Source organism: Eubalaena glacialis, chromosome 1 (genome assembly GCF_028564815.1).
Source record: "Eubalaena glacialis isolate mEubGla1 chromosome 1, mEubGla1.1.hap2.+ XY, whole genome shotgun sequence".
NCBI classification, from domain to species: domain Eukaryota; kingdom Metazoa; phylum Chordata; class Mammalia; order Artiodactyla; family Balaenidae; genus Eubalaena; species Eubalaena glacialis.
Genome location: NC_083716.1, coordinates 176,969,817 through 176,989,636, shown reverse-complemented (window position 1 = coordinate 176,989,636; position 19,820 = coordinate 176,969,817). Strand labels below are relative to the sequence as shown.

The following is a 19,820-nucleotide window of genomic DNA, read 5'->3' as shown; positions in this document are numbered from 1 at the left end:
AAAGATGAGTGTATCTTCTCTCAAAATAATGAAATATATGTTCAGGTGGACCTGACACCATTGGAGATTTGATTTTTCAAAGTCATCAGTATGTTGCAAATGTGAAAGGAGGAAACTACCTCATAGGCAGATGTTTCCTGAAAGGTGAGTGTAAATGAATTGAATTACTGATATCTTCTAAGTGACATGGTTTCAAGCAGCAGACATTAAATAGTTTCTTCACAGTCAGTTCAGTGTGTGTGTGGGCGTACACACAAATATGCACACTAGATAATTTTTTCCGCTGTTTCACCCTACATTAATCTGCAACAAATGTTAAATTTTGACAATTCGGGCTTTTCGTGTAAATAGTCAGCCAACCTCCGTGAGTGATACTGGGCTGGGCGCTGGGGTTTGGGCAAGCATCCGTTTAGGTAGCTGTTTGTTTTGGATGGGGGGTGGGTCCAGAGTCAACCCAATTTAGAACCATGATATGAGCCAGGAGCAGACCTGCTCTCACCGTAACTGTAGGTGAAAGAGAGTATTTGAATTTAGCTCTGTATTTTCATGGGGCTTCAGAGACCCCTCAAATATTGGATTTCCAGCCATCTCAGATGTAATTGTATCAGATAGTCTATGTCTTGTTATATTTACAATAAACCAGAATAAACACACATGCTCTACATTTTTTCTTCTTTTGGAATGACTGGTTCCTCTGTTGTTACCATCTTTCCACAGAGAGCTGTATGGGCATCAATGTTCACAGTGGCCTTGAAGAAGCTGTCCGTCCTCTGTAGTTCCCTCTAGGATAGGCAGGCTTGTCTTGGAATCTCCCTACCTCTACTTTTACACTTGTTTCTTTTTTACAGTCCTCCTATTCCTTTTCTCCTTTTCCTTCCCTCCTACTTGTAGTCTTACCTAGTATTTTTCTGCTGCCCTTTAGCTTATACCAGTTCCATAATGCTTCATTACCCTTCCTTTTCTTGCCCCCATCAAAGCTCACAGAACTGAGTTCTAATCCTTATTCTCAATCTTACTCTCAGCAAGATAACACACCTAATCCACTTATGAAAGTATTCTACTTATCTCTCAATGTTTTGGTAAGGGACAAATATTTAACATTCAGGAGTTACTTTTTTTTTATTTTTTTCCCTTTTTTAAAAAATTATTTATTTATTTATTTATTTATTTATTTATGGCTGTGTTGGGTCTTCGTTTCTGTGCGAGGGCTTTCTCTAGTTGGCGGCGAGCGGGGGCCACTCCTCATCGCTATTGCGGCCTCTCTTGTTGCGGAGCACAGGCTCCAGACGCGCAGGCTCAGTAATTGTGGCTCACGGGCCCAGTTGCTCCGCGGCATGTGGGATCTTCCCAGACCAGGGCTCGAACCCGTGTCCCCTGCATTGGCAGGCAGATTCTCAACCACTGCGCCACCAGGGAAGCCCCAGGAGTTACTTTTAAGTGCTGTGGACCAGAAGCATGGGGCAGGCAAGGGGTGGAGATCATTTTGGATGGGAAAGCCTTCCCATTTTCCTTACATCATACCAAGCAGGCAAAGCCTAAATGTTGGGCAGGTGTCATACCTGCCCATCTTTTCAAATAAAGTTTGAGAAGGGACCCTGGGACATCATCAGTGACGGTGGGATCTCTTCTTTTACCAAAAGAAGCATCATCTTAATGAGTCCAGGTTGGATTAGGTAAAGAATGAGATGGAGAAGGAGATGTGTCCTTGGAATCAGCCAATCTCATAGCCTGGGGCAGGCGTTTGTGGTCAGCTGAGTCACGCTGCCTTGGGGTTAGCCAACTCTACTTTCTGTTTCAACAATAAAAAGTCTTGCAAAACTGCTGGCATGTGAGACAGAGGAATCCAGAAAGTTTTGGCATCTTTTCCCGCAGCATAATGGGTTTTAGGGAAGAGACTTGTGAGAGCGTGGTCCATGCATTCCACCACCAGGGAAAGGTCCATGTTCACAAAAGATGTAGTGCCTTTCAGCTTGTCTAGACCTGTAAAAAGAGACAAAAGCACATTTGCTCTGTGGAAGAAGGGGAATAGGGGAGTGTGAGGCTAGGCTGCAAAGGGGAGGATGCAGTGAGGGAATTTATTGTGAATTTGCCATTATAACTGGGTCCCCTTGTGATGGGTTTCTATCTATTCCTCAGAAAAGGATGCAACAGTGATTTCTTTAGACCGCTGGCTCTCACACTTGAGTGAGCAGCAGAATCTCCTAGAGGGCTTGTTAAAAACCAGATCCCACCTCTAGTTTCTGACTCAATGAGTGTGAAGTGGAGCCCAAGAATTTGCACTTCTATCAAGTTTCCAGGTGATGCTGATGGCGCTGGTCCACGGACCAAACTTTGAGAAGCGCTACTTTAAACCAATGTAGGAAAGATACTTCAGAAAGTCTCTGAGGCTCCTGAACCCAGGAAGTTAGTAGTTTGATTCCGAATTTGTTTTAAGGGAGTACTAAGTTTATAGGAAATGTGAGTGTGCACATGTGCTTGTGCCTGTGTGTGCGTACACTCGTATAACATGTGCCTCTATAAGTCAGTGAATAAAGAGAGAATTATCTCCCAAAGCCCTGACTCAGGAAGCTAAAGGTATCCTGGTTCTCAGGTAAATGAAGTGTTTGTGTAATGAGCTAAGGTACTTTTTTTTTCTTTCTTTAATAAATTTATTTATTTATTTATTTTTGGCTGCATTGGGTCTTCGTTGCTGTGCACGGGCTTTCTCTATTTGCGGTGAGCGGGGGCTACTCTTTGTTGTGGTGCACGTGCTCTCATTGCGGTGGCTTCTCTTATTGTGGAGCATGGGCTCTAGGGTCGTGAGCTTCAGTAGTTGCAGCATGCGGGCTCAGTAGCTGTGGCACACGGGCTCAGTAGTTGTGGCTTGCAGCTCTAGAGCACAGCCTCGGTAGTTGTGGCTCACGGGCCTAGTTGCTCCGCGGCATGTGGGATCTTCCCAGGCCAGGGCTCAAGCCCATGTCCCCTGCACTGGCAGGCAGATTCTTAACCACTGCGCCACCAGGGAAGTCCCGAGCTAAGATACCTTTAAAGAGGCAGGTATTTTATCAAGGGAGTGGTGATGGCTTGGAGCATTCCTCCTAAGCTCTTAAAATATACCTTGAGCTGTGTCTTCTCAAGGGAAAATCTATTGTGTTAAATCTTTCTTTCTACTTCAGGGCCAGTAGCCAAAAGTTGTTCAAAGAGTCTAATTGAGGCTAGCTCGTAAGTCTTAGTCAATTTTAAACTCCTACTACTCCACCTTGCGAAATGAAGCAAGGTGAGCTTAAATTTGTGGTCTACTTTGGAACTATGAGTCTGGCTGATCTTGAGGTCCTGGCTCAGAAAACTCTAATGAGCACCCAGGACAAAATAGGGCTCTAAGCCTTTGGGAATTCTGAGAAAGGACACCTGACCCAGGGGCCAAGTCAAAAATAATTTTGAGATGGAAGTTGATGATATATTCACAGGCACTTAGAAAGTATCAACGTCAACATCAAACAGGGAAAGCTCTTTTCAATGAGGGATTTTGTTTCGGAACTTACTTAGAACCTTCAGAGGCGGTACGTGAGTGAGAAACAGAGCATTTAATGGCAGTGGTTGTAACCCTACACATAGTGACATATCAGCACTGGGAGGCTTATCAAACCAGATGTTCTAGTTGACCTATATGTATCTCTGTGTGTGTGTGTGTGTGTGTGTGTGTGTGTGTGTGTGTGTGTGTGTGTGTGTGTAGTGAGGTGGTTGGGGAAGTCAGTCAGTCTAAAAACCTCCCCAGGTGGGTCTGACTGGGCTCTTGGCTCCGCCTTGAAAACTCCTGGCCTTGAACCTTGCCACAGTCGGCTGTCTTACCAAGCCTGCTGATGAGGAGGTAAGATCACAGTTGGGGTTAGAGTGACACAAAATTAGGTGGGGCCCTGTTTGGCTCAAAGCAGGAGCTTAGTAAGTGTTCGAGGAATAGCAAGTAAACAAACAGGGCCAGGAGGTTTGACGTGGAGGTGGGCCCCGGATACAGGAAGTTCCAGCAGTTCCTCAATGCCTCATCCCTGTTGCAGTGCACGGCCCGAGAATAGATGGCGAAGTCAGGCTGTCTGGGTTTAGATCTAGCTCTTCCACTTACTAGCTGTGCCACTTTGGGCAAGTTACATCCCTGTGCCTCTGTTTCTATAAAATTCAGAGGGTTTGTATGGGCATTTTAAATGAAAGAGTTTGTGTAAAGCACTTAAAATGGTGACAAGTACATAGTAAATGTTCACTATGTGTTAGTCATCATTATCTAATCTTTATGATTATTCCTCTATCCCTGACTCAGTCTGACTTATGTTACTTTTCCTTCCGTCTCCATCTCCCATGCATTCCTGCTCCAGAAGACTTCCACCCAAATAATTTCTTCCTGTTTAGGCCTTATTCAAACCTGACCTTTCCTATAAAGGCTTCTTAACCAGCAGTACTTTTTTATCCTGTGCTGAATTTCTTGGCAATTAGAGAGCATACTATCTAGCACCCTTCTGGTCTGTTGGGTTGTGTCTCAGAAGTGAAGGATCAAGTTTCTTGCATGTTGTACAGTCTCATTGTTCAGTCTCATCTGCTTACATTTTGTTGTCAACTAGATTGTAAGCTAGTTAAGGGTCAGAGTCTGAGTCTTTATGTGTTGTAACCTCTATAAATCCTTGAACAATGTTGAATGAGTGGTCGGTGATTACCAAAAAGAGGAGGTTTGGGTAGAGGTGATGACCATGGGCTCCAGTCCAGACACGGCCTGGGGGAATTGTATAAACTTGGGTAGGACATTTCCCCTTTCCAAGCCTCTGCTCACTACTATAGTTCTTTTGAGGAATAAATGATATAATTTATAAGGCACTTAGTATAGAACTTGGCACTTAGTAAATGCTCAGTAAGTGTTTATAAACATTTGGAGGAGCAAGAGATGACACTGGAATTAATAAGGATCCCTGATCCATATTTGAGATCTCTAGTGGTGTATTACCATGAGAACCTTATTTTTTCAATTATGTTTGAGTCTCCTTCAAGCTGTCTAGGACAATGAATACCAGAGGACCCTGGGTCCACCCAGAAACTCACTTTTTTCGATGTAGCCTTCTCCGTATTGTTGTTTGATGTCTGGAGACAGATGCTTCCAAATGGTGAGTTTTCTTTCGATGGTCTTTACTGGATCTGACAAATCTGTTTTGAACAATCCTGGTTCAATGCACGCGACGTGCACATCAAAAGCTTTCATGTCCCGCCTGTGAAAAGAGCCCATAGAAGATGTTTAATCCAGGCTTACTTGGAGAATGTTTGCTTATGAATCTTTTCATGGGATCATGGAATGGGGTGCATGGGAAAGAGCATCTTGTTCTACCCTCTCAGTTTGCAGATGAGGAAACTGAAGTTCAGGGTGGCGAAGTGAGGGCTGGTTTAGTGGCAGAACAGGAAAGGGATCTGGGTAGACCCACCCCCAGTGCAGTGTTCCCCCAAAAGATAGTGTCTCATTAAGTTGACAAGCATTTGGGTTAGGGACAAGGTTCTTCTCAGTACTCAAACTACCTGATGGTGAAATCGACTAATGGCTGGCCTGGATGGTCAAGTTTACCTCTCCTCCAGGAATGTGAGGAGATTACAGCACAAATGAGGGGTGCTGAGGGATACAATATGACAATCCCTGACCTGAATAACCTGCTCCCTGTGCTGCTTGGCAAGCTCTTTCATCATGTTGCCTTGGAAAACCAATAGTTTACTGGTTTACTGGGAGACATGGTTTTAAGGGAATATGGTGCCCCTTTCTTTAAAGCAAACCAAAGTATTACAAATGGTTTATGAATAATCGTTCCCTAAATTTAATTTCTATTTCCACCAGGAATATATAAGGAAGTAGTTATTCATTTCACAGAAGTCTTCACCATAACATTTTTCAAAGAACTCTACCAGTGGACTTAAAATGTGGTTTATCTTAGGTTCTGCTTTCTAGAAACATACCTATTGTCTAGTTTGAAGTATATTTTACTAAAAATGCAAGTTAGCTTGACCTTGAAAGATTTTGAAATGTATATTGCTTGCATTAAATTAAAAAGATTTTTTTCCAACTTAATTGTATTTTTCTCACCTATCTTCTGATCCCCTTTGGATTTTGGAAAGTAGCAGTGCCAAGGGGGTATTTGGGAAGCCTTGTCTCTCCACGTGCTCACGAAAATAACAGATAATCTAGGGACAAATGACTTTAAGCCCACAACTAAGCCTACCAGGTAAGTAAAACCAGTATGAAGCCAGTATGCTTGCTGGGCAAATATAGCTTTAAAGAGCCCCAGACTTCTCCCAATTGGACTGCTGCTCCTAATCCTCTTATAATATAGAAATTCTGTAGCTGCCACTGGAGTGTGGCCTGAATACACAGTAGCATCTCTAATACCAGCTCCAAGCCTTAGAAAGAAATAAACACCCTTATTGGTTAATCTCAAGCATGGTATAGTTACATTGTAATCCTACAAGCCCATCAGTTGAAATCTCTTTTCAAAAGTGAGTAAATCCCTAAGTATACTAAAATTTTATTAGGATACTGTTGCTGAAATCACGGAACTAAAGGGCAACCAAAGAGACTAATGGAGGTTCCCCATGACCTTGCCAATCAAAGTGCGATCCCTGAATCATGGGCAGTACTTGGGTACTTCTTAGAAATGCAGAAACTCAGGACCCACCTGAGACCCACTGAATCAGAATCTGCATTTTGACAAAATCCTCTGGCGATTTACTGTTTGAGAAGTGTTGTTCTAATGCTATTGTGTTTATTTCCTGGGAGAATCAAACCAGGCAACCAGATTAAATGGCAAAATGGAGTTGCTCTGTCTTTATTAGTCTCCATGGAATAATCTGACCTTTTACTGGTAAGCTAAGCCTAGATCCATGGTTTAGATTACAAACTCTAACGTGCTTTCAGCACATGCTGGTTGAATAAATAAATGTATAACTCGAAGAAAAGGCTATATCTAATTTGTCTTCTCTCTTCCCTAAGGCACACTCTGCTGGATACCCTCCTCTAGTCCCCTCCACCCTTCTTCCTGCACTACATTCTGGGATTTTGCCTTCTGTTGGGTACAGTCAGTTGGGAGTACTGGTGGCAGATCAGAGGGAGCGATGAGAAGAGGGTGAGCTAGTTATTCCTCCTGCGGTGTGGACACTGGTTGGTTTCATCCCTCACCTGAAGGTGATAGCCTCTATGTATCCAGGTTCTGGAGACAGCCCTGTCTCCTTGTCCCTTCAGTCCTGTGGACAGATATACTCCTGGTGGCATTAACTCCTAGAAACTACACTACCTTTTGAGATTTCCCTACACGGCTCCCATGTCTGCAAACAGTCCTTTCAGTAAATCTGCTCCATTGACCCGATTTTAACGTGCCTCCATTTCCCGTGAGAACCTTAACTGATATAATCATTTGCAGTTTAGAGGCTTTGAACTGACAGTCACAGGTTCTGGTTTCAGGTAAGATGGATTAAGCACACACACTCCTGTCTCTCCCATTGAAAGCAGCTACAATACCTGGACAGAATGCATGGAGCAGCTATTTAAAAACTCTGAAAAGCAAATGCTAGTAGGCAAAGTAGGGAAGAAGGGTAGATTTTGAAATACCACTGAACCAAACGTGGGTTTCCTGTATTTCCGCTGCTCTAGATCCCTGGTCTGGACTCAAATCAACCTCAAAACTCAGAAGTAGAAGGAAAGAATTCCAGGAGAGACCCAATTCATAAACAGAGAGAACTCCAGGAGAAGCCCATTGTTCTGGCTTGAGGAGTTGGCGTTGGGGATCCTAATGCTCAGAGAGAGTGGGGAATCCTCTTCCTTCCTTCTTTCCTTCTTTCCTCCCTCTCTCTTTCTTCTTCTTTCCCTCCTTCCCTTCCATCCTTCCTCCCTCCCTTGCTCTTTCTTCCTTTCTTTCCTCCTTCTTTCCTTTCATTCCTCTCTTCCTTCCTTCCCTTTCTTTATTTCTCTTTCTTTCTTCCTTCCTTCTTTCCTTTCTTTCTTCCCTCCCTCTTTCTTCTTCTTTCCCTCCTTCCCTTCCACCCTTCCTCTTTCTTTCTTTCTTTCCTTCCTTCCTTCTTTCTTTCTTTCTCTTCATTTCTTTCTTTCCTCCTTCCCTCCCTCTTTCTTCTTCTTTCCCTCCTTCCCTTCCATCCTTCCTCCCTCCCTTGCTCTTTCTTCCTTTCTTTCTTTCCTTCCTTCCCTCCTTCTTCTTTCTTTCTTCCTTCCTTTCTTTTTCTTTCTTTCTCTCTCTCTGCCTCCCTCCCTCCCTTCCTTCCTTCTTTCCCTTCCTCCCTCTTTCTCTCTCTCTCTCTTTCTCTCTCCCTCCCTTCCTTCCTTCCTTCCTTCCTTCCTTCCTTCCTTCCTTCCTTCCTTCCTTCCTTCCTTCCTTTCTTTCTTTCTTTCTTTCTTTCTTTCTTTCTTTCTTTCTTTCTTTCTTTCTTTCTTTCTTTCTTTCTTTCTTTCTCTTCCTTTCTGAAGAAAGGAAGAGGGAGGGAGGGAGAGAGAGAGAGAGAGAAAGAAAGAAAGCTTTCAGAAAAGAAAGAAAAGAAAAAGAAGAACCAAATGAAAATTTTACCCTTGAAAAATACAATAAACAAAATAAAATATTTACTGGCTGGACTCATTAGTAAAATGGAGAAGATGAAGGAAAAGCAATGAATTTGAAGACATTACCTAATCTGAACAGCAAAGAGAAAAATAATTGAAAAAGTGAACAGAAACATAGGGATCTGTGGGACAAAACCAGAAGGTCTAACATTTGTGTTAGAATCCTAGGAGGAGGAATAGTGGATTGTAGGGGAAAAAAAAGTTTGGAGAAACAATGGCTGAAAACTCCCCAAATCTGTCAAAAGGTATAAACCTAGAGAGTCAAGAAGCCCAGTGAACCTCAGACATCATAAACCCAAAGAAATTCATGTCTGCGCACACTGAGTTGGGGGACTTTGTTTGTTAAATTGGTCATCTTATGGTTTTATGCTCTGGGATTCTCTGATAGCACACAGCAAAAAGATGTGGTCAATGCTTTCTGGTGGTAGCAGAATCCTCACCTCTGATTAGCAAGCTCCTAGTCTGAGTTTCGTTTGGAAATGGAAGCATCAGAGGAAAGCTGTCTTTCTTGTCCTTGGGGTGGGGGTGGGGAGGTTACCATCCATTCAGATATAGTGTGTGAAGTTTGAGTCCAGAACTTGCAACAAGAGGAAATAAAATGCTGCATAACTGAGTCATTATTTACCAGATAATTTTCTACCGAGGGTTTAAATAAAATGCTACTGTTGTGTCTGCAGCTGTCAGTAACACCAACAGAGAGACCTGATTTAGCTTTTCTCTGTGATTCCCTGTTAAATAAGCTGATCTGTTGAATATAAATTTGCCACCACGATCCACATCATGCACTAATGCAAAAAGGATTAAAGACTTTGGCAGAATTATGTTCAAATCTCAATTCTACCACTTGACAGCTGGGTGACCTTGGGCAAGTCACTTCATCTCTCTTAGTTACAGTGGTATCATCTATAAATTGGGAATAGCATACAGCACCAAATATAGTGTCTGGTACATAATAAATGTTCAGTGAATGTTAGCACCTATTATTTTCTAATATGCCCAACTTTGCTTTACCTTAAGCTGTCATTGAAGGCTTCTACTGCATATTTGGATGGAGCGTAGCCCCCTCCACTGAATGCAAGCCGACCCCCAATGCTGGAGACGTTGATAACCCTCCCTCGAGCTTTTTTGACCAAGGGAAGCATGTTTAACGTGACACTGATGAGTCCAAACAGGTTCACTTCAATAGGTTCTCTGTAGTCCTCCACTGTCAGCCAGTCGGTGGGCGCCAGCACGCCGAGAACGCCAGCGTTGTTGATCAGACCCCAGAGGCCTAGAACAGAGAGGAAGGGAAGGAGGTGTGGTAGAAGGTGGCATCATATGGGCATCCTTGATGGAAATACAGCCCTTGCTTTACCTGATGGTGCCATTTCCTGCTTCTAGACATACTCCTTCCTGCTTTGAAATACTTTGCAGTCTTGGGAAGTGAGAGCACAGAGGGTGGGAGGCTAAACTGAAATGGCTGAAGTTCTGTGACTGGAAGCCAATCTCACAATTCTTCTGTTTCTGCTTCTGAATGTCAAACACTGATACTGTCTGAGTGAGACTTTTTGCTTTTTAATCTCAGATGTGAGTAAATTGGTCTATTTTTCCTACCGTGCTAGATGGCAAAGCCAGAGAATATTTATAAACAGTTCTTTATAGACAAAGAACAACATTGATCTATTTCACAGATATTTTTGGTAAAAATCCAGTCACTCACTTGGCTTATTTTATGGTGGGGAACATTTAATATTGTTAAAAGTGTTTGGAATTCAAGCATTACAAAATAACTGGAGGCTCATCAAACCATTGTTTTTGAAAGTTTCAGAGTCTCAACTGTATGATGAAGATGTGATAGAGAAAAATCACATACATTTGTTTTTTCCTTTGTGGACTCAAATATCTTCATTCATGAGAATATTTCAAACTTGATCCAAGCCAATAAAAGTATTCTAGTTCAGAATGCTGTCATCTTTGCAGAATCTAAGGCAGAATGAGGTCCAGTGACTCACTACTCTATCATGACTATCTAAGGCACCTTTGCTCAGATCCTCAGACCATTTTCTTCCTTTCCCAGTGAAAATGTGTGAGCTCTGGAACCATTTTGTAGTGAGAAGTGGGTCCCAATCCAGATGACAATTTGGAGATTGCCCCCATGATCTCCTGTAGCTTTTAGCCCCTAGTTCTTTGCTGTGCAGGGGGCTAGAGTAGCACTTCACAGGAAAAGACCAGGAAAAGTCAATACCTCTATCTCAGTTCTAAATTCACCCACTGGGACTTAGGATAACGTGGGCTGTGTCTCTCATGCACATAGAGAGCTTGCAACTTAGAACTACTCAGGGGTTATTCTAAAATTTCTCCAATCTTCTCCAGTACACAGCTGTTATTTAGGAAACATTTTTTTGGAGAAACTATTTAAAATCAGAACACATTTTATTTAGCTTTGGTAACTTCTCAACACCCCCTCCATTCTTTCCATCCCCACATCACTCACCTTTCTTCCCCGTTTGGTTTTTCACCCACTGGGCTGTCCTCTTGACACTTTCTGGGTCAGTTACATCCAGAAGCACAGTATGAAGCCTCTCTGAGGTTTCTTCCTTTAAAGCTGTTGATCCTGATTCAGTCAGACAGGCAGCAATTACACGAAATCCTTTTTTATCAAAAGTTCTGGCTGCCAAGTTTCCAAAGCCAGTGTCACACCCAGTGATGAAAATGTACTTATCAGTGATGTCTGTGATCTTTAGCTGTCCTTTATAATTCCATAGAAAACCACAAAGTATCAGGAGGACTAACACCCAAAAGAGCATTTCCCCCCTGTGTATGACAGAGACACTTCTTTCTTGAACAGTAAAAGAAGATAGCGTCCTGAGTGTTCAAAATTAGAAAGAAAATTCAGATTAGAACCATTAAGGCATTATAACCCAGGAGTGATGAACTTAAGATATCTTAATGCATTTGAGTGGATAAATAGATAGTTAAAAATACAATAACTCTTATTTGGTTGGGAAGATGGTCATTTAAGTGCTAAAACACTCCTCTAAAGTAATGCAAAAACTAACCAAGTAGTAGAAAAAGTAATGGCAAAGTTGACACAGGTCATTGGGTTGATAAGACATTTTCCTGCATATATATACAAATATTTCTTTCCTTAATAAGGAATACAAACATACATACAGATAGAATGGTACACACACACACTCATGTGCACACATACACACAATTTTATTTCTATTGCTTTACAAGGAACAGATTATTTCAGATAAAAAATAGTGTAATATATCTTCACTTATCATGGAAAATTTGGGCTCTGCTTTCATCTTTTTTTCCTACCAAAAGATCTATAGCTAAAGAAAGAAAAAAAGAGTAAAAGAATTATTAACTGATAAACATAAGTCAGAGGTAAATGGTAGGTTTGTGCAAACTAGTTGATTCTTGTGATATAGCTGTGACTATTTCTAAAGCAGTCAGGTTTTTAGACTATCGTGGTGTAAAAATTTGGTATAGTTTCTCCAAATCTTCCCTCTGTAGGAGTTATTCATTTGTTGCAAATCATGTCCATGTAGCAGGATTTCCCTTTCTCAAATATATAAATACATTAAAAATATATAATTTTGAGGGGTGGGGTGGTGTAACCAACTCTTGCAAAATTTCATATTTAGACATTTTAAGGAAATTTCATGTTTATACATTCAATTAGGATAGTGTTTTGTTCAAGTCCTGGTCTTGATAAATAATTGTCAAATAACTAAACGTTGACTATATTCCCTGAATGGATTCTGTAGCCTTTATTGCAATCTGAACTCCCAAGGGAATTATGTGAAAAATGCAAATACTCATGGGGTTTAATATGCCCTAGAGCAGAGAGTGGAAATTTTCTGTGTTGTTGTGTTTGGCCAATGGCAGGCATAAGGTGAGCAATAGTAAAACAATAGCTTACATTTATGAAGCATTATGCACTGCACTTTTACATGTAGGTCTCATTTGATCCTCTTAACAGCCTTCTCGGTTAGAGAGGGCACATTACCTGCCTCATTTTATAGGAGAATTAATATGCCAGTTAATATGTGTAAAAGGAATGATGAAATTAGCAAATCATCATTTGGCAACTGACATAGTGACAATTGTTCCAGGCAATTTTACACTAGTGGGTGAAATTCTGACGAGAAACAATAACCATAGAATCTCAAAGAATCTCTGCATAAGATTTGCACTAATTAAAAAGAGAGCAATAGTAATTTCACAGTGGAGAAATCTGACAGATACCACTTTAACCAAGTGATAAAAATGAACACTACTAGTTATGGGACAAACCAACATCATGTCCCTCCTGGTATAGCCACTGAGAAGGACACAGCAGCACTTCTGTGCATAACTGAAAGCTAATCATGCATAAGGCACATCTTTCAATTCTACACAATGTATGGCTCTTCAAAAATGTCAAAGGCATGAATGAAGGAAAAGAAGGACTGAAGACTGTTCCTGATTAATGGAGACTAAATAGAAGTGACAACCCCATGCAACTTGTGATCCTGCACCAGAAAATCATTTTTTTCTTTTGTCAAAAAGAACATTTTTAGGTTGACAAGTGAAATTTGAGTAAGCTCTGTAGATCTGATAAATAATACTGCATGAATATCAATTTCTCAATTTTGATAATTTACTATGATCATGTAGAAAATGTCCTGCTTTTTAGGAAATACACACAGAAGTATTTAAAGATTAAGTAGCACCATGTCTTCAACTTACTCTCAAACAGTTTAGGAAATAATATGTATATAAACAAATATATTAAGAACACGTATGTTCTCTAAGGAGAGAATAAGAGTGTAAATGTGGTACAATGTCAATATCTGGGGATTCTGGGTTGTACTATTCTTTCAACTTTTCCATAAGTTTGAAATTAATTCAAAACAAAAAAGTTAAAAATTTGGCAAAGGAAAAGAAAACTTTTTTTTTTTTTTCTGAGAAAAGTGTTCAACGGCTTTGAGTTCCATGCACAGAATAGGTAAGAACTATTTCATACCCAGGACTTCAGAATCTAGTGACCTTGGACACTGAGTTTTCTGCGTTCTACTCTTTGGCAAGTTCACCTTCATAACCACTGGAGAAAAACAAAAACTCAAACCAAAGCAGTCAGACTCCCTCTTCTCTCCTCATCTTCTCTACTCCCCGCTCAACCTCCTCCTTCCCTAGCCAAACCAATTCTTCCTTGATAACAAGCAAACAGAGAGGAGGTTTAGTTGTTAGGAATGGGCTCACGTTCAAATGTGTTGTCCTCACTAGTTACCCCTCTGGGCTGAGGGTCATTTCAGATGCTGGTGTCCCAGCCTGCAGCCCGAATCTGAGGACAGCAAACCTTGACCTAGAGTTTTGCAAAGCCTGTCCTTTCCCCAAAGATTATCATCCAAAAGTACTGGTCTTTTTCAGTTCCTAAGGTTCACATTCCTCTAGGTCATTGGACCAAGTCAGCCACAAACCAACACATACCTTTGTCCTCTAATAGTATTTTAGCCAAGATGCCACCTCTGAGTAACAGCCTGGGTTGGTCAGAGTCGTAGGGAACATGACCTGTACACAGAAGCTGATTGATGGCAGATTGGTTCATTGACCACCGAGAAGTAAATGAGTAACAGCAACTAATAGGTCTGCTTTAACCTTAGTCTGCCAGGTGTGGTCACCTCCACATAGTTCTCTGGTGACAGCAATTCAGTGACTCAGGACACTGACTTTAGTTGCTTGGGTTGTTTGCTTATCTGTTGTGTTTTCCAATTTATCTCACACAAACTGCTTGGTAGGGGTACAAATCCCTTGGCAAGAAGCACCTAGGTCTGCAATAGTCCTTCTAGCACCCAGGGGCTATGAGCCTCTTGACTCATCAAGGACAAGAACCAAGTAAGAGAAAGCAGATCTGCAGCCCCTTCAGTGCAGTGCAAAAGGATGGGTGCAATTCTGAATATAAGTCCTCTGAACTGGTCATGGAAATTTTTGTTAAGCCAAGATAAAATTTGGAAAAGCAAGGACCAAGGTCACATACACACACACATGCACACACACACACACACACACACACACACACACACGACAATTAGAGCAGGGCTTAGGAGCCTAGGCCTCGGAATCAGGCCGGTGAAGTTTCAGTCTCAGTTCCTCTACCATCAGAAGGCCTTTGGGTAAATTACTTTTATTATCTTCACCTCCATTTTTCTATCTGTAATATGGAGATAATAACTTCTACCTTGAACAGTACTTGGTGAAATAAAGTGACTAGGCGTGCTACACAGGAAGAACCTTGTCGTATGGCAGGATCAATCACTTTCACTTTGTGAGGGGGCTGCTGTATGCATTGCCCATATCTTGGATTGGGTTCTCAACCTCAGTACTTCTGCAATTTTGGGTCAGATAATTCTTTGTTGTGGGTTTGTCCTGTGTATTACAGGATGTTTAGCAGCAACCCTGGCCTCTATCGTCTAGATGCCAGTAGACGCCCTCCCCAGTTGTGACAACCAAAAGTGTCTCCAGACATTGCCAGATGGCCCCTGGGGATAAAAGCACTCCCATTTGAGAACCACTGGTCTAGCACTGCCTTGTCTTGGGGGCGCAGAACTGTACAGCATCAGAACTACTTTTCTGGAAACTCAGTCGTTGGTTCCTCAGTAATGCCACATTGATAAGAGTTCATATTTTTTTATGGTCTTACCAGAAAAGTTTTGTTATTTATAAATATTATTCATACCCTGCTGCTGTAAGCATCAATTTCTATGTTTTAAAAAAAATAATTGCCTTTTTGTCATCAGGAGGATAGGAGGCAGTGAACGAAGCCAAATTTATGTGTGATACAATTTGTGAATTTAGAAATTACCAAATGAGCACTCACAGCTTTTATGAGGCCTAAATTCTGGCTGAGCCTTTTGAGTTTGGACCTCTCGGGACTCCTCTGGGGCACCTTTCAGATGGGTGGCCTGCTGACTACAGAATTCAGAGGATGCTCCTAGAAAGCCATGGTCCTTGGGATTCCCAGTTGACCAAGTCAGGTAGAAATGATAATAACTCTATGATTTATTGAGTATTACCACATTTTAGGTGCTCTGCTAGGATCTAGAAATATTTTTCTCATTCAAACCTTACAGTAAAATTATCTGTATTTTATAGATGAGGAAACAAATTCAGAAATGCATGTTAATTGGCTCAAGATAGAATTGTGCTGTTCTGGGGATTGCTATGCAGGCCACTCAATCCCAGCACCCATGCTTTAATCCTCTGCTCCACTGCTACCTGGATTCCCACGCAACTCTGGGCTATGTGTACACTTCTCTACACCACCTGTGCGTTGTGTGATAGTTGGTATTAAGTAAGTAAATGTAGAAGGAAAGGAGGAGAGGGAGAGAAGGAAGTTTCCACTTGAACACCAGGGTTCTAGTGATAATTGGATTAGTCTTTGAGCCCTCTAAATCATCAGGGCATCATCAACATCATCATCATTATGATCGTCTTATAGTCACACTTCCAATTTAGATAACTTTAAACATTTTTGAAAAGTGTTCAAATAAAATTTATCTCATTAAATTGTCAAAATAGGGGCTCCCCTGGTGGTGCAGTGGTTGAGAGTCCGCCTGCCAATGCAGGGGACACGGGTTCAAGCCCTGGTCTGGGAAGATCCCACATGCTGCGGAGCAACTGGGCCCGTGAGCCACAACTACTGAGCCTGCGCGTCTGGAGCCTGTGCTCTGCAACAAGAGAGGCCGCGATAGTGAGAGGCCCGCGCACCGTGATGAAGAGTGGCCCCCGCTTGCCGCAACTAGAGAAAGCCCTCGCGCAGAAACGAAGACCCAACACAGCCAAAAATAAAGAAAGAAAGAAAGAAAGAAAGAAAGAAAGAAAGAAAAAGAAAAGATGACTACTATCTTAAAAAAAAAAAAATTGTCAAAATACTTCTGTGAGCTAAGTAGGGTAGATGTCATACATAAGGTCATTTGCCAGAGAGTGGCTAGATCTAAAATTTTGATCTCAATACCTAACCTGTGTAAAAAGAGAAGTAGAAATAGAAAGAGATGAATACATTATCAGTCAATAGGAAAAATGAAAATACATTATCAGAATTCTCCATCATGCCACAAAGACTCAAAAGGAACCAAGAAAGGAGAACTAATTTTCTCTTTCATCTGCATGCGAAGGGCTGAAGAGTAACTGCTTGGCTGCAGCTATAAGAAAATATTGCAACTCGATTGCTGACCTTGCCCACTTCTGCTTCTTTTAATTTTCTCTTTCTGGGTTTCTTTTCCTAGTAAAATATCTAAAATAAGATCCTTTGATTTCACTTCTCTTAGTCATCTTCCTCTGCCCTTTAAAAATAAACGACAGTTTAAAAGAAACAAAACGGAAAATAATGTCCTAACGTTTCAATGTCATTGCAAGGTATACTTTTTATAACAAATGTAGAATTCTTTCCATACAACTTGGTTTTATTTCCACAGAACTTCACAAAAGACCTTGTTTTAGAAAGCAATACTGAGACTAGTCAATCACACTGATTGTTAAGGGATTTGTAGAATCTTTATTTTTTTTCAATTTGTTGCAATCATGGCCTGAGTTGAATCAACAACTAAGTTTTTATCAAAATACATCAAAGCGAGAACATTTAGCAATTGTTTTCTAAAATATTTTCTTTCGGAGGTTCTCTTGCACAAGCTTTCTTAGTGTTGTCAGCAGTCTGACTGGACGTGTATGTCCTTTGTACGTTTAAATATTGTAAACCTGGTTAACTGACACCAAATTCCTTTTTATTTTTACCTTTTCATTGAATCAAGAAATTCTGTCACTATTTAACCTAACTGGCCTTTCTGAGATTTCTGTGGCACTTTTCTTTAAGAAAAATGATACTTGCGCCTAATGACACAAACTAATTCATATGACTAATGAATGATGTTCCTGTGAAAAAAATGTTCAAGTTGGGCAGCCAGAAATCTAAAAAAATTTTTTAAATGAAGGTGAGGGACCTTACCTGAAATAGCCTTACATTAGGCAACTAACGCTCCGTTGAGGGTCTGATTAAAATGATAATGATTATGATGTCCCTGGTAATACGGTTGAGATGGTATTCATCCTTGTAAGTTCCCTCACTCAGTGGGATGAAGAAGCTCCTCCACCAGTTATGTACCCCTTGAATCCTGCTTCCTGCAGGAGGGAGGCGGCCCACAGTACCCAGTGTGCCTTGTGGAGTCGGACATTGAGGTATGGAGAGGGCTGTGCCTCTTCGCAGACTCATTCAGTCTCCTGGCAGAGGTGTGCCAGCCCCCTCTTTTGTAGGGAAGACCAGATGAATTTACGTTTTGCATTCTTTCGTTCTAAGGAAAAAAGTGTCTCTTTCTTTTGCTTTCTCTCAAAACTTTTAAATTATAATTGATAAAAACATTCATAATAATAAATTAATTAATTAATATTTCCAGTTTATTTCCTAGGTTTATTATTTTGCCTGACAGTATGCTTCCTGACAGTACTGGCAGGTTAAGAATTGTTGTTAAAGCCATGGTTACCTTATTTATGTTGCTGAATAAAAGTTGCTAATTGGAAGACATTGTATATTGTATTTTATTATAGCTTAGTTACAAAGCTTCAAGGAAAGCTTAGAATACAGAGAGAATGTTATGTAGAGATGCAGAAAGTGTGTTCAGATCTTCAGTATATTTCTTTTAGTCTCAGTTATCTTTGAGCAGAAGCAGCGCTTTTAAAGACAGTACCTTGAGAAAGTGACATACCTTATAAGGGTTTTAAAACCAATTCCCATTTTCTCCATTTGATATGTATGAGATAATAATTTTTTCCTTGCATTTAAATATTGAGCTTTGTCCTAAAAATTGGACACACTTTTCGAATGTCTAAAGTACAACAAAGATGATACAACATTTAATTTGCATTTTATGCAGTATCTAGCCAAGGATTTTTTTTAGAGCACTTACTAAGCTAAATAAAACATAATCCTTACCCTGGAGCTAATAGTGTAGCAGGACATTTCAGAACTCTTTGTACAATCCTGAATAGAATTTTAATTTAAAAGTGTGTTTTCTTTAAACTTTTTCCCCAGCTGCTAAAAATCAACCCGCTGAGAGAGAGAGAGAGAGAGAGAGAGAGAGAGAGAGAGAGACACCACACTACCGTTTGCATCATAAAGCCTTTAACAAGGGCTGTCCTTGAAGCCACTAAACTTACTTTCTCCCTTTCTCATTGTAGGTTGGGAGTTTCAGGTAAAATCCCAACCTGAATCATAAAATGGAGAGTAAATATACGAAGTAGGTTTATTATTGTCATCCCAGTGTCCAGGAATCAAATGTGCGTTGAGGAATTTCCCTGCTTCCTTCTGGACTGGACAACATCTTTCTCACTCAGCTACTGTGTGTGTGTATATTTGCCTAAATTGACATCTGAAAATATTGGTAAAGCAGGTAGACAAACAGACCTGACCTGCAATTAGTAGCAAATCTGTTGTTCCAATCAGAAACTCAGCTAAGATTCCCACTCTTTTTGGAGCCTCTTCCCACTCCAGTTTGCAATTAATTATAAGATTCACAGGTGGTGTCAAATAGGCACAGAGAGATGAACTAGATGTAAATGTAATTGTAACTCTAGGGTGCTAAAGAACATTCAAAGAGAAACCTGGGGAAGTTCAAGGCAAGGTCTCGAGGGACACTGAGATCATTTCTGTGGTGAGATGGACCCAGTGCCCGTTACAGCCTCCTAACATATCATTTTTTTTTTTTTTTATAGCAAGCGTTGACTGCAGCATGAAAGACAACTTGATTCATTTTGTAAGACAAAACAGTTTGAAGACTGACATGAGAAATGAAGGAATAAATGACAGAACTCCATCATCGGTTACCTTGTTTAAGATGAACGGGGACACAGAAGCTGGTGTGGACTGCTTGTGATCTGCCCGATCTGCCCGCTGTGCTGGGGAAAGAAGGGTTGTGTCACCCTGACGTCGAAGATCCTATTAAGGTGGAGGTGCCTGGGCTCCTGTCAAACTCAAAGTACTTAAATGTGTGAGGAGTCCTCAGGTTCCCTCCTCGCTCTGTGAGTCACCCTCGCTGTGACTCGGGGTGATGACTAAATCTCTCTTCTGCAGTTGAAGGAAGCCAAGAAGTTGTGGGTCATGTGTTTCCAAAGGAATCAGCAGTATTTTTAGTAAATGAAAGGTAGTTACTTTTAGAAGGGACTTACAAATGATCAATAACACCACTTTCACTGTGAGTAC

At 41.0% G+C, this 19,820-nt stretch overlaps 1 protein-coding gene across 1 annotated transcript; it reads right to left on the bottom strand.

Annotated features, from left to right (window-relative positions):
- Positions 1-1,125: 1,125 nt before the first annotated feature.
- Positions 1,126-19,574, bottom strand: DHRS9 (dehydrogenase/reductase 9). Its single transcript, XM_061201448.1, has 5 exons — positions 19,446-19,574; positions 11,070-11,440; positions 9,608-9,866; positions 5,059-5,222; positions 1,126-1,980 (listed from the first exon to the last, which is right to left on the bottom strand). Exons 2-5 carry the CDS (start codon positions 11,380-11,382, stop codon positions 1,757-1,759), a joined length of 960 nt encoding a protein of 319 aa, XP_061057431.1. The 5' UTR covers positions 11,383-11,440; positions 19,446-19,574; the 3' UTR covers positions 1,126-1,756.
- Positions 19,575-19,820: the final 246 nt, after the last annotated feature.

What these genes read in the sequence shown, in the direction of transcription:
- DHRS9 (XM_061201448.1), bottom strand. Translation starts at nt 11,382, where the DNA reads ATGCTCTTTTGGGTGTTAGTCCTCCTGATACTTTGTGGTTTTCTATGG. An exon ending in GCCTTCAATGACAGCTTAAG is followed by an intron (nt 5,223 to 9,607) that starts GTAAAGCAAAGT and finishes CTCTTTTCACAG; the next exon opens with GCGGGACATGAAAGCTTTTG. An exon ending in AGAAGGCTACATCGAAAAAA is followed by an intron (nt 1,981 to 5,058) that starts GTGAGTTTCTGG and finishes CTCTTTTTACAG; the next exon opens with GTCTAGACAAGCTGAAAGGC.